The 15,373-nt window shown below is 37.5% G+C and overlaps 2 protein-coding genes across 2 annotated transcripts in view; both read left to right on the top strand.

The window, feature by feature from the left end:
* The first annotated feature begins 1,269 nt into the window (after window positions 1-1,269).
* Window positions 1,270-4,922, top strand: LOC129565886 (uncharacterized). Its single transcript, XM_055441201.1, has 2 exons — window positions 1,270-1,579; window positions 1,659-4,922. The coding sequence occupies exon 2, from the start codon at window positions 1,832-1,834 to the stop codon at window positions 4,379-4,381; it is 2,550 nt and encodes an 849-aa protein (XP_055297176.1). The 5' UTR covers window positions 1,270-1,579; window positions 1,659-1,831; the 3' UTR covers window positions 4,382-4,922.
* Window positions 4,923-7,000: 2,078 nt separating this feature from the next.
* Window positions 7,001-15,373, top strand: part of LOC129565889 (carbonic anhydrase-related protein 10) — an 84,392-nt gene continuing 76,019 nt past the window's right edge. The window contains exon 1 of the mRNA XM_055441203.1: window positions 7,001-7,645. Within this exon, the coding sequence (XP_055297178.1) occupies window positions 7,594-7,645 (52 nt within the window). The 5' untranslated portion in view covers window positions 7,001-7,593. The remainder of the gene's footprint in view (window positions 7,646-15,373) is intronic.

Below are 15,373 nucleotides of genomic sequence, written 5' to 3'. Positions count from 1 at the left end.
GCACCAGTTGAATTCAAACACTTTCAAATGCAACAAAAGCATCAATTTCCAATCGGAACTTTTCGCCAGCGGACAACTCACGAACGCACGCACGCACCCCCCAACAAAAGTAAATAATGCGAAAAATTGCATTTTTTTCTTGTTGTGTGTTTACCCGAAAATTGTGTAAAAGACAGAAATATACTAGATATTGTGTGTGTTGTGTTGGTTTTTGTGGAAAAACCATATTTTTGTATGCATCGAATGTGCATGGTCGATGTTGCAGAGTGGCACGAGCAAAATGGGTTTCGTGTGTTTACTCTTTAAATAGAGTGTACAAACTCAAAAACAAATTGGCTTGAATAAAAATTGAACAAATTCAATTTATATTTTTTTCCCCGTGTACCTTAGTTGTTATTGTTGTTCTGTGTGCAGGTTAATCGGAATCGGGTGCGATTGTTTTCACAAGCGATATTTAATATGTCTGCCGGGTGTTTTTTACACATTTTTATCAAATAAGATAGAAATCCCATGTTTATTTTAAAACAATTTGCATGCCAGAAAAATAGTTATTCCCCTCTTTTTTGTTTGACTAAATGCAATTACAACATAAAACAAAACGCTGGGTAAATTTTTGCATATTTCTATGGAAAAATATTCTGATGCTGGTATGCAGCATTCAGAAAGACGAAAAAACAAACCAATTCCAAAAGCCAGTAGTATTTAGAAATCTTCACAAATCCGTTTATTTGTTTATCTATTTATTGCAAGCAACAACAACAACACCGAGAACAACACCGACATCAACGTTGGATGCGTGCGAAAGTGAAGAAAGTCGCTCACGTTTTCAATTCTTATTCTCATTCTTATTCCCATGTTTGGGAAACATTCTATCAATGCAGACACATTTGCACATCTCGAGACAAGTGTGTTGTAAATGGGAGCGAGCGAGAAAGAGACTCAGCATTGTATTGTCTACGGCTCAGTGATTAGACAATGCAGGTGAGCCAGTCGCAATTAGCCGACCGATGCGGAGTGAAAAAGGCGAATAATTACTTCTTTGTTTTTATGATGGGGATTTGGTCGGTTGTCGTCTGTTCCGTCTTTATGCTTCATTCTTCTTAACGTATTTTTTTTTCGTTTCGTTCCGTTTTGTTTATGGCTTGCGTTTTCTACCGTTTGCGTGTGAGTGTATGTGTAATCACGGTCGATAGGCTGCGTTATGGTTAATGCTTGTGCATATTGGTTATTATGAGCGACGATCGGTTGACGTCTCGAGCGCAACAGCTCAGACATCGTCTCAGCGTCTTGAAAGTGTATGCGATGTGCATATGTGTGCGTGACCTATCAGACGCGCGCTACCCTCAGTCGTTTCTGACGCGTTGTGTATGAGTGTCATTTCAAAAATTTTCATACATATTCTGTGCAAACACCGCATTGTGAATTCGTCATTTGTTCTGTCAAACCTCACAAAAATAAAACGTACTGTACATTTTTCATGCTAATTTAATTAAATTTTGTGGCCGTTTTGTAAAATTTGTCTATTTCTGTGTGAAAAGAAGTAAAATCATTGAAATATTGTTTATCTGCATCAAAATAAGTAAGTTATGTGAAAATCGAAAGAAGAAGAAGAAGAAACAAGTTGTTGTTAATAATTGAAATTGATGGTTTTGTTGTAGGTTTCGTGCTAAAGCGCAATCGAATAATATTGATGACGTTCAGTTTGAATGACGACCTTCACCGTGAATTTATTGCATTCGTTTTGCTGTTATTTTGTCAACGATAGAGCACCTTGATTTTGAGCTGAAAATTGTGAATTGAAAAAAGCAACAACAACTCAAGCAGCCCAAAAATGAGAGAATTTCAACCGGCTGGCGTGCTTGTGGCAGGGTCAACGTATGCAACCACAGCATCGACCGATCTTCTGCATTCGTCGAACGAGTCTTACGAAGTACGCTCCCCGATGTCTATGGATAGTCATTTTTCGTTGTTGACAGCAGCATCATCGACACTATCGATAGTGTCACAAACAACGCCACAGTGTGATTGGCCCGAATTTCAAGAGAGTTACAATTCAATTATGGACAATACAAATCTACTGGATAGTTGTGCGGCTGCATTGAATGATATCAGCACCGAAGATGGAGTGCATTCGATTCGGTCGGAAAAAATACGCTGTGAATTCAATCGATCGCTCAGTTCGACAACAAATTCATCATTTAGCGGGTCGGACAATTCGGTGGTCACATCGAAAACCATTGAACAATTCACCCGATGGCTGTGCGAAATGGAGAATCGTGTGGCTGCGCAACCGAAACTATCGAAAATCGTTACAATGAAACCGAAACAAATGGCCTCGCAGTTGGATGTGCATTCGAAAATATTCAAAGAAATCGTCGCAAAGCCGTGCATCGTGAAAGGAGCCAAACGAAATGAACACAAATCGCTCGAAGAACGATACCATTTGCTGTATTTGAAAGTGTACGAAGTGCTATTGCTGCTCGAAGGTATGCCGGCCAACAGTTTTTCACCGTCAAATCGCATTTTAAGTGAATCATTTCATGATTACGAGTGTAGCTTGAGTACAAACAGCAAAGAACATTCATCGGATCACGTGGACAACGGTGATAATGAGTTCTTGAATGATGTAATCTGTGATAAAATCCATTCCGAACTTAAAACACCCATTTACACTGAAACGAATGTCATGTCAACCAGCATCGGTACATACTATTTCAACTATGATGATAGCTGTGACAACAACCAACACACGACTGATAACGTCACACCGCAAATGAGCAGCACTATTTACGAAAGCAGTTGCGATAGGGAGTTCACATTTGAACATGATTTGCATTCATTGCTTGATGCAACCGATAGCCTCTGTTTGAAATCAAACGATCACACTTTAGTTCATACGGAGCAACGACCATTGCAACAAGAATTAATCGAGGACACGATTGTTGTGTCACAGTTGAATCACATTTGGAATCAAATCGATTTCTGTGAATTGGCCACACCGTCCACACCGCTGCCTCAAGCATCAAATAGCCCGGCCGAAGAGTACGAATTGTCGCATCACAAAGTGTACGATTGGTTGCACGCGGATAGCTGCCAATCAAACTCAACGGTGAGTTTGGATGGTGCAACGGCCGGTGAAGCGGACTATCAACTTTTATATCGTGCTAAATCGGAAATGGATCTGTCGATGTGCCGGCCGCTGGACGTACACAATCGTACGTCATCAATGCGAACATCGCTGAATTGTTTGCCATCGATTCTGAGCCCAGTGAAACGCTTCGAGTCAACGTTAAACGATTCAATTTCGGAGGAATGTTCGCTGATTTGGGACAACTTTCAGTTGGGCAATGAATTCACGAAACCGGATAGCGATTATGGTTTTTCTGGCAGCGATTTCGAGAGCAAAGAATTAATCAATAAACTTTGCTATTTTGGCGATGACTACTCGGTGCACCTAAATGAATCGACGGCAACGGAAAGTGACAGGGAGATGGAGAACAGTTTTGAGGAAAAAGCAGCAAAGAAACCGGTAATGCATGTTTTTGAAACGCCACCATCGACACCGAGTGGATCGGTGAAAGTTCGTCGAAGTCGTCGCCTTCGTAACAAACGGTTGAGAAGTCTAAATTCAACTATTCCAGCATACGACTCCACATCGTCTGAGTCACACTCAACATTATCCCTGGATCAATCATCCGAAGCGAATCTATCGGAAGCCACAACGGCTTCAGTCGAATCAAACATGCCCTCAACACTTGTCGTTGATGATACACAAACCGTACCACCATCATCGCTCAAAGAATTTTCACCGGAGAAGACCATTTCCTACAACAGCACCGAGAAACAGTTTGAATTACACACAAAGGAGTCGAATGAACCAAAGAAAATGAAAATCAATGAAATGCGACCCGAAGACTTTCATGACTTGGTCAAAATGTGTCAGAGCAACATCGATTGTGTGATAACGGTTTTGGGCGCTGATCCAAATCGCATTCTCACCGTTGCCTATTGCCAACAAATGAAGTACGAACGATATCAAAGGTCAAACACTGAAACATGCAAATGTAAACAACAGAACACCGATGCATCGGAAAACAAGCAGCAGCAGCAGAAGCAAGGGACAAAGGACACCACGCAATGCAACTGCAGTCATATCGTCGCGAACAAATCGAACGAAATGTGTGTATGCGCTTGGGTATCGCATACAATTGCCATGATATTGAATTTTCTCATCGATTGCTGGAACGTTTTCCGAAACATGAAACTGTACACGTACTTGTGCCGTGTAACACGGGCTCTGTTCGGTTCAACACGCTACGTGGCCGATCACCTCAAATCCAAACAGGCTATCGCGAACGCTAAAGCAATCAAATATTCATAAAATACTTCAGAGAGAAAGGAAAAGATAGAGAGAGAATAAAAATAGAATCGCTGACTTCAGATACGAAGTTCAAATAGATAAAATGATCAAGTAAACAATGTCGTCCAATATCTCACATATAAATTAAATATAGGGTTTTTGTATTCTTAGTTTGATGCAATGGTTGTGTTGCCGAAAAACAAACAAACATATTTTTGTATCTTGTCAAACAAATGATATTGTCTAATCAGAAGAAGTAGTTTATAGACTAAAAACAGATATTGTTATCAAAGTGAAATTGTGAAAGAATGACCAAAGGGTTTAGATGAACGTGTATGTTTTTAAAATGGCAATATTTAACAAAGGTCAAATTCGCCTTTCCAACACTTTTTTTTTGAATAAGTTTACCAATTGGTCTTTTTAGTTAAATGGAAACTATTTTTGTGTAAGAATTTTTTTGGTATCAAGCGAATCGAAAATAAATGAATAGTCACTCTTTTTGTGGAATTTAATGTAAACATTCAATTATTCGAATTGTAGGAAATAAAAATGAAAAATCAAATTTGTTTGTGTTACTTTTTCATTCTCTGGCTGAATTTTCTTGAACTTTTTGGTATATTAACTCTAGAATTTTTTTTTTGAAAAAGTTGTTTATTAAAATTCGAAATCAACCAAAATAAACGTGGGAATAGTCGAACTGCGTAATGTTTTTGAGTTTAAGAAATATGTTATTGGCCTTTTCAAGGTTTTTTATCAATTCCTTTTACCGAAGTTGTCTTATCAGGTTATTTACCTTATCAGGCTATTTTCGAAGACACAATTTACTTTATGTAAATATTTTGATTTCAAACAATGTTGAAACAACTTCAAACATTAATCGAAGATTAAAAACACATTAAAAATCAGAATGAGTGCATTAGGTGAGTAGACCAAAACGCTTTGATAGAGAAGAAATCCGTTTATAGAATGAAAATTAGTTATCATTTCTGTCTCGTTCGGATAATCATGCTATTCGCTATATAAAATTGACCTTTACACCGAAAAAATGATAATACATTCTACTGAGATATGGAATAAAGGAATTATTTACGGGTTTTAATTTGATTCAACCAACATATTTTTGAAGCAATCGAATTTGCAGTTTGAGAATTTTTATACAGTTTGTTCCATTCAGTCTGTTCGAAGTGGCCTACACAATTTGCTTGAATCGTTCCAATAAAAAGTTTGACCTGACGAAAGTGTTTCACTTTCAAAATTAGAGATGAGGTTCATCACTATAATCGCTATATTTTTGGTGGTGCTGTTTATAGAAGGTAACGTGATTTTAGTGTTTGTATTTGAATTAAAAAATAAACAAATTAAATGTTTGTTTTAATTTGAATACCACTATTTCCTCCAAATTGAACATATTCACAAAAAGTGATAAAACCGCTGAGTATATTTCCTATAGGAGAGTAAAAAAAACTCTATAGAATATTTATTTCTAATTATTTACGTGTTATGCACCGCGTTTAGGCAAACAACAATTACGAATGAATGAAAAATCCACTAATTGGGAAAAAACGTATTATAAATTTACCGCTTTTTTCGTTGACTCATTCAAAGCATGAAGGTATCGTTATTTGTAAATTAAATTGAGGGGCTGTTCGAAAATGAGGGAAAACGTGGTGAAAAAGATTCCGTACGATTTCTCCAATTTGATGTTTTCGTTTGGCGCATGTGCCAACAGCAAATAAAACGTCTTTTTTCTCTAGTTTTTAGAAAATTTATGAACAAATCGTAGAAAAAATTTAATTAATTCTACTCTTAAGCCGAGAAAACGTAACCTTGGCCAGATGGAAATGTTGTCATTCAAGGTGTGATGTGTTTGGATTGTGTTCGGCAGTCGGGTTGTTCGTTGAATTTCCCCGCCGTCGCCGCTGAGAATCACACAGAACGGTTGCCACCAATACGCACTTCGATAGCACGAACCGCTCATTAAAAATGTGCACAATTGACGAATCAGTCAACGAATAAGATTTGTTGTTATTGTCGAATGCGAGCCGATCACCAACCGATGTGCCATCTCGTCTCAGTGTCGCTTATCCAATGCTGTGCCATTTGGTGGGTTTTCTGTATGTGTGTGTGTTTGTTGTTTGGGTGCCTACAAGCAAACGTCTACAATACGTACCCACGATATTTTGTTGTTCACATTAAACAACAAGATTTTCCTTTTGTTGAAATAATTTTTGGCTGCTGTATTTTTCTCATCGTTGTTGTTTTCACTCTGCTCTGTTCGCACTCGTTAGTTCGCTCGCGAGGGGGAAACAAATTGTAAAAAAGGCTGTTTGTGCACAAAATGTGGATAACAGTGACTTGGTGTGCTGTTGGAGTGCTGTTGACGCTATCGTCATAATTTTGTGTTGTTTGCTAAGGGATGAACGCATTCACATGGTTCATGTGATGTGTTGTCTGGCTGTCGTTCGTTCGTTCGTTCGTTTGGGAAAATTGAAAATGTGCGTGCTCCACAGCCATCCCGCTTTTTCCCACTATATGCCATATATACACGGTATATGCGAAAACGATTTTACGGATAGATTTTAAAGCAAACATCCTTTTTGGTATACGCTACTAGTGTGGCGGTGCCAGACCAAGAAAGTCAGTAAGTTTCTAGCGGTGCACGAAAGCGGTTGTGTTGATTTGTTCGCCGACTTTATTTTAACACTCTCGCGTTACACCACATCATCAATTTCTTGGTGGTGCTTACAAGTACACACAGCAAAAGACAGTGAATATGTTTAATGTTTATCGATGGATTAAATCTTTTGAGCGGTTACTTGACGAGTTCATTAAATTATTGAGACTACTTTAAAATTGCAATCGGAATTTTCGAGTGTTTGAAAATTGAACATTGAAATTTACACGAGAGAGAAAAAGAAATAAAATAGAATTTTTTTTTGTTTTTTAATCAGAATTTTCGAGATAAAATTTTAAAAAATGTTTGAAGTGTCCAAATAAATCAAACATTCTACCTCGGTACGGGGTGACATTAAAATTTAGTGGGTGCAACAGAATGATTTCCACAAACGATCAGTTCCAATGCATTTCGGTGTGATGGTTCAACATTTTAATTTTAACAAAATCCAAACCAATTTTCTTCCTGCAACAAGAGAAAATTAAATTGAAAACAAATTTTCAAAACGAAATACACCATAATTTCTAGATTTATTGCTTATTAAATTTATAGCAAAAACATGCAGCCAATTATAGCGATCAAACTATTTTTTGTAATCCTTTATGCAAAAGGTCAGTGAAAATTCTTTTTTTAAACAATTTATAAAAAAAAAAAATAATTGAAAAAAATTAAATAAATAAACGATAGAAATGGCTTAAAAAACCAGAGAGATTTGGATTTCAATCCACAATAAAATCCCATGAAATATTTCATTGGATGTTGTGTTGAGGGTTTAAATGAAACACATGCATTTTATTTGCCAGCCAAAACACTTTCCGCATTTGCGAGTGTGGAGAAGTAAATTAAGTCGAGATATTTCGGTTGGCACTGGCCGCAAAATATATCGGTGTAGTTTGCATTTATTTTTGGATTGGTGTACTGACTGTGTGCACTCGATGTTCGGGGCTAATTATCAAGCACAAACGATCTTGTTGAACATTAATCGTATACTGGATATTTCGATGTGAACATTTTACGGGAAATCAACAATTGCACTTGGCAATTTGGGTTACTTCATTGCGATTGGGGAAGAGGACTGTTATCGTTTTAAACTTGAGTAAGATTTATACGGTTGAGGAGGCCAAACCGTTAACCGTTGCACAAGCAAAACAGATCAACCAACAAGCAAACTAAAATAGTCAACAGCACCAACAAGAGAACGTTCCGAGTTCAAGCAATTAATTCTATTTCTTTCAACGGTTTACACGTGCATAAAACGGAAGTTTCCGCCGTTGTTTGCCTTGCACCAATAAATATTTCGTGGTGATTTCGCAGACAATGATCTGAAACATACAGTCAAAGTGTTTTGTTCGCTGGCACAAAGAAGTGAGAGAGAGAAGAGATAAAGAGAGCAAACGAGTGCAAGCTACCCTTTGGCATGTAACCAGACATACACGGAGAAAAGATAGATGTAGTGCACAATGTTCGTGTTTTTGCGTCGACGAGACCAAAAACCAGGAAATCGAATGAGATTAATTCATTTACCACTTGAACGTAGATTCACTTAAATCCAATACCCAAAGCCTTGGCGAGAATGTGCAAGGTGCACGAATATTGTATGCCGTACACGTTGCACACGAAACGATAAACTAAATTTTAATTTCACCGTGTGACAGTTTGAATTTGATTGCAAAAGAAGATGTACTTGTACATTGGGTTGTTGACCAATTTACTTCCGTAATTCGGCCCAATGAAAATTGGTTCGCCGTCTTCATTTTAGCATTTCGTGTCGAGACGACTTTTCCTAACAAGAAGTTGAAATACACTTGTTCTTTCACAAATATTCGTGCCAATGTTGTTATTTTCTTCATGTCTGGGTCTAACAAGGCAGACCTTCTAAGCTCAACGCCTGATCGCAAATGGTCGAATTTCACTTCACACCTAATGAACATCGCATTGACCGCGCCAAAGTTACGATTCTACTCCAATATCTCCGAATGGCGTTTTGAACTGTTCTCGCTACTTACAAATAAATTAAATCATTTTTATGTTGTTGTTGTTATTGTGGTTTATTGTTTTACGGCACATTTATTTAAGTGCATGTTTACGCCAACGAATGTTGGCATTCAATGGCTTTCAACTTATTTTTCGACTAAGTTTCGAAATCACAAGAAAATGCTAGCGAATCATAGTGGCAACGGAGCAAATGAAAACGAAAAGAAAGAAAAACAGCAAACTAAAAAATTCAGTCGGCTGTCAGTGAATGGCAATGGCATCGTTTGCACATGTTGGCGTTTTTTTCTTTCTTCAGCATGCACAATTTCGAAGCAATTCCAAATGTTTTGGCACTGCTTCAGTTGCTATTTCGACGATTTTCTATTTCGCTTCCCCAATTGCTCGTTGAAATTCATTGGGAATTTATGTGATACAAGCGATTTGCTCGCTCTACATCCCTCTCTCACACACACACACATACACATTCGCTCAGTCGTTTATTCGCTCGTTGGGCTCATTCAATGCAGTATTTGTGCACGTAATGCATTTATATCTGTAATAATAAGTTAAGTTTTTCCGAAAGTTTGAATTGTATTGTTCTGCCTGTGTTAATCTGATTAAGATTTTATTTACGTATCAAGTGCTTTGTGTATGTATATCGTGCCTGCATATCTTTTATAACTCCATACAATGGCACTTCCGCGTTTAGTTAGGGCACAGCAAAAAATAGCATGAACGTCTGTTTCATAGACTTCAATTAAATTTGTCACACATCGAGCTCGGGCTAAACAAGAGCCAGGAACGAAAAAAAATTTCACGGAAAACTCCTTGATTTTTTTTTCTTAACAGAACAATGTTTTTCATTCGGAGTATTTGAGTTCTATAAATCGGTGTTGAAGCGATTCAATAATCATAAAATCGAAATACAACTCGAATTGGCATGCTAAACCAGTACACACAACTTTTCGAACAAAAGCACCGAAGAGAAAGAGAGAGAGAGAAAGAACATTGAAAACAGGCCAATAAAGAAATAAATAAATAACATTGAAAGTTTTGTTTGTTCGACAACAACAGAAACACAACCCTCGATTACACAATCAGTCTTTCTCTCTATGTAGTTACGATCCCGTTCATTCGTTTTGGTTCAAGACTAGAGAGAAAAAAAAGCGAGAGAAACAACCGTTTCTTTCGACTCGATGTGTTTATTTGCGATCTGGGAATTTGTGCAATAAAATCAGCGTGTTAATACTAAAAAGAGCATTGCGAACGCGGAATCGGCACACAGGGACACAGAGATGGAGAGTGAGGAGAGACACATCGAACACAACTTCATGGAATCAAACTGCTGGCGATTATTGCCGCTTTTTTCACTTGCTTCTTTCCGCTTTTCATGTCGACTGAATGCATTTGGCGCTTCTGTTTACAAGGTTAATTCGAATTGTTGGTTTCCATGTTAATGGGCACCTCACACGACACCCACACCAAGAAAAAGGAGAAGCACTCGCGATGTTCGCTTTAAAATTCGATCTGGTTTTTTAACCAGAAAAATTGTACCTAAAAATATAAATGCCTTCATAGACTCCGAATTGGGGTAATCCATATCGACTGTGTCGCCTCAAAAAATGTACTTTCTTTTTTGCTTTGAAATTGTTTCTCGAAACGAGAAAACTTTTCGATAAAAAAGCAATAAATAACCAATATGTGTTTAATCTAGCACGTGGAGAAATCCACCGGACGCAAAGTTCATGCATAATGCAACATTCATGAAATTATCAGTTCAATGCATTACTTATGCTTGTCAGCACCAAAAAAACGAAACTATCTTCTAATTCGATTAATACGCTTCGACATAAAACTCATGATCGAACTTAAATGCCTGAGCATTGTTGAATGTTGATATTACTTCAAGATGATAGAGATAGCAACGATAAAACGGGAGAAAAATTAATAGACTAACTCAAGAATTACTGGAAATTTTTCCGAAAAAAAATAAAAACTTTTAATTCGATAGTGAAAAAGGCACGCTAATCCAATTGTGATAAAACTTTTTTTTCATTTATTTTTTGTTTTAATGATTGTGTGAACATAAAAAAAAACTAACATAAGACCGAACACATCCATTATTTATGAGCTGCGTATGACGCGCAGTTAGTAATTCACCAAACTTGAAAGCTTAACGTTACTTTTTTTAATGTCAAATTTTATAGTGATGTTTATTTTTCGGAACAAGTTGGAATTATAAGCTTTAGCACTTAAATTTTCCATGTGTGGGTGCGATCGAATGCGAACGTTTTGTTCGTATCGAGGAGAAACAATTCCATAAAAATAAAATTATGTGAGAAAAATATAAAAAAATTTGATCGATTTTCGAAAAAAAAGTAAATGGGAACCGATGGGAAAATCGGTGAAATTTTTAATCATCTTTATATCATTAACGCATTTGGAATTTGAGCCATTTTTTCTATTTTATTCACCCCGAACTTGTTTCTTCTTCCTTTTCTTCTTCTTCTTCTTCTTATTCCATTTTAACTTATTTATTTGTTTTATCTAGTTTTAACTTTCTTGACGCTATCATTTTGATTCGGCGGGTTTTTGTGGTCTCAATGCTGGCGGTTTTCAATGGCGTTGGGGAGTTGACAAATCAGATTTTGTATACTACTTGCAATGATGATAGTTTGTGCGTATGAAATGACAAAGTTTTCCATACACATTGGGAAGCCAAAGCTCTCTGTGGGCTAAGACAGAAAACTTTTTTTCTCGCTTCTTCTTCATCATCTTCTCTCCTTCAGTGGAATGGCATTTCATGAAGAATGCGGGCGAGAGAATGACATTAAATGCATGCCACGGCAATGCAATCATCTCCGAATTTCGTTCGTATGCACGTATATTCAAACACATCGTCAGTGCCTCCAATGCACTGAACTGAATTTGTGTGTGTGTGGTTTGAAACAGGAACTTGACTGAATCGTGTTGAAAAAGTGAAAACCGCATAATAAAAGGGGCGAAAATACGAAAGAAGAAGGAGCGAAAAATTTTTTTTCGACAAAGTAAGAATTCGTACATGAACTTCTTGGGAAATGATGTTTATTTTAATGTTTGGTTGTGTTGCTTCGCATGAAAATTGTTGGAATTTGCCTAAAGAAAGAAAACGACCAACGAAGACGCTGTTGATTATGATGGTGTGACAGTAAGCGGTGGCGAATTGTCGAAAATGTGTGAATCAAGTGAAAAATATTGCGCCCCGGAAGTGTATGTTTTTCGCTGTTGGGCACACATTCAAATTTTTCTGCAAAGTATAATTTTTTTGGGATGAAAATATCTAGATTGCAAACGCGAAGAATTTCGTGTCACGTTTTCCATTTTAGTTCACTGCCACATCCACACACACACACAATCACAATTTTCGGGCGCATGTTGCTTAATTTGTAGAGCAGCTGCCGTTGCAACGACAGTGCAAAGGCATCATCATCATGCAACTTTCCGTCAAATAGATTAACGTCTTCTTTTAACAAGTGCATCGTATCACGTTCAAACTGGCAACGACAAAAAACTGAATGAGAGATAGGGTGCAACAACAACAACAACAACAACAACAAAAAAATGGTTTGAAAATGGTAAACTTGTGCGGTGAAAAGTTTTCACAATTTACTTAAAATTGCACCCCAAAACAAAGACACCCACACACTTTGCTATTCGACTGGTTCAAACGATGAGAATGAGATCAGCCGTCGAGAATTATAAGAAAAATGAACGAGCCGACCTGCCACCACATCCAAGTACACAAAAAACCGGTCTTGAAAACGCAACGAAACTGTTTACACACATAATTTTCGCCCAAAATTAAATTCGTAAACGTATCATATAATTTTCAGCATAATCATTTCAATTTGTCTTGTGCCACACAGTGTCGGAATTGGAAAAATGGAAATTTTCATATGACATCATCGTCATTGTCGTCGGAAAATCCGGCATGTAGTTGTTTGTGCATTGTTTGAGTTTCAGTGACTGCTGTTGTTGTTGGTGTCGTTGTCGTCATATTTGCGTTTTTTGGGCATGATGCCATTGCAAGATTCCGAAAGGATTTATGCAAATAATCTAGTACAAATACTGCCGTGTCATGTGAACGATGACAAAGACAAATAAAAACTTTCTCGATGATGAAAAAGATGATTCGCATCCGGTGAGAATGGGTACAAACTTTTATATGATGCTGACAAACTGCATGAAAAGTGGCTGCAAACAATATCAATTTATCACTTTAGTTGGGATTCGAATACCCTCAATGTTTCCATCGTCGAGACGGGGTTAGTGTATGAGCCTCTCGTTCGCTCGATGGAGAATGTGAGAGAGCTTCTTGAATGTGTTTCAATGTAATCAAACGGCAAATGTTGAATAATATTGGAACGCGATTAGACGTGTGCTAGTGAGCGCGCGTGCGGTGGAATCTATGTATTTGACGCGTGGAATTTAACGAGCTGCTAGGCGAGAAGGAAGAAGGGATAAAGAAGGTTCGGAAAAAAAGAGATCCACTTGTCAACTGGTGCTTTGTGCAAACGTCAGCGATTAAAAACGATTACTCATTTATATGCGTGTTAAATTGATTCCGACTCTTGTCTGTTTTATCTGTTCAAAGCATCGCATGTCAAAAATGTAAATGAGAACGCCTTTGTCAAGTAAACCATATACACCCAGCAAACCACCGAAAGCCAGATCATAAATTCAATTTCTCGGCGAATTTTTAATTCGACAAGTAAACAGCAAACAGAAAAAGTGATGCCGAAAAGTATGAGAAGGCAGGGTAGGGGTTGCAATGTATAGTTATGAAAATGATATGACAGTAACATGCTGGGTAAATGAAGATCCTTTCTCTTGCGCTCTGTCTCTCGCCATTCAAAAGTACACGATCATTTTACATTCATTCATTTCACGGTTCGGTGGAAAGGTTGCATGTTTAAGTGAATGATGTGGTAATGAAGACGATGCAACGTGCATATTTTAATTCCAATGTTTGTGTGGCAATTTTCTCGTCGTCGTCGTCGTCATCGTCGTCGTCATCGTCGTTGTAGTCGAGTGCAGTGTTAACATTCATGGCAGTACATGTAATTTCCTTTGCCTTTTTTTGTGTGTGTATGGGTATTCTGTTCCACGGAAATGTGCATCACATCCTTCTTTCTGTTGGTGAAAAATTGTATGCAATATTTAAATAAATGTTAATATCCGTGAAAGAGTGATATGAGCTTTGTGAAATCTTCATCAATATATACAGTAGAATTGTAATCATGTGCACACTGCACACGCAACTGAGGTTTATAATCCGCTTCCATTACTCTTCTTTTTTCGAACATGTGTACTATAAAATTGTAGTTCGTTGAATGTAATGCTTGCATTTTCGTGGAAAAAAAACGATGATTCAATTTCGATTCGTATGCTTTTCACTATTTTATATAACTTTGGGCCGGCGAATAACGAAATGTCGAGTCTGTTAACAAGAACCTTTGTGCGGAGATAGTGGAAAAAACGCAGTTCGATTTATGATGCCATTAAACTATAAACCACGTTTTGCCCGTTTTAATTTGCACTGCAAATTTTGTGCCCATTTTTTTCTCTCTCGCCCAACTCACACTGCCCGAGTACAAGTTGCAGTTCATTTGAGCAATGATAAAATCAAGAACTACTGCACTAAATCCACCGTCGGGATTCAAAACACACAGGAAGATACACACTCGACAGGAAAATACATTATTTTCATTAGAAAAAAAAATGGTCGAGCGAGAATGTGCGAGAAGCCAGAGTGAGAGATCGAGAGAAAGAGAGAAAAAGAGGGACAGAGCATGACAAAGTGAAGCAGAAAGAGAAAAAGAATTCGTCCAAGATATTTTATGAATGCCATTACCGTTGAATCTGTAGCCATACACACACAGCTGATATTATTAAAATTATTTTTCGCATCGAAAATTTGCATCTCGATGCCATTTAAAGTATACACAAACATAACCGCTCTTTTTGGCGATGCAATTTTTATGTGCTAAGCGAATATCATTAAAAAACCATTAAATTTTTTTTTCTCTCCCGCCTTTCTTCGTATGAGACTAGCTCAGTCGGCTCAGTGTGGTGAGTGTGCTATCGCACAGTTTTCTTGTTCGTTGGCTTCATGGTACATCGAATAAACTTACCATATTAATTACCGTAAGTGCTTTTTGCCTGTGCGAACTGGCGAACAATCAAGCCAGAGTGAATTGGTTGAAAGTTTAGAGTTGAAAAGGTGAACTGTGTGAGCAAGAGATATTCGAGTTAAGTTCGTGTGTCTCTTTCTCCGCTCTCCCCTTTTCTTCAGCTTCCGTTGGCACATACCAAGTTAAATTAAA

This window comes from Sitodiplosis mosellana, unplaced genomic scaffold (genome assembly GCF_009176505.1).
Source record: "Sitodiplosis mosellana isolate CC-2019 unplaced genomic scaffold, AAFC_SMos_1.0 Smas_scaffold_3, whole genome shotgun sequence".
NCBI lineage: Eukaryota > Metazoa > Arthropoda > Insecta > Diptera > Cecidomyiidae > Sitodiplosis > Sitodiplosis mosellana.
The sequence above is the reverse complement of the archived record's forward strand: the minus strand, read 5'-3'. Positions and strand labels throughout refer to the sequence as shown.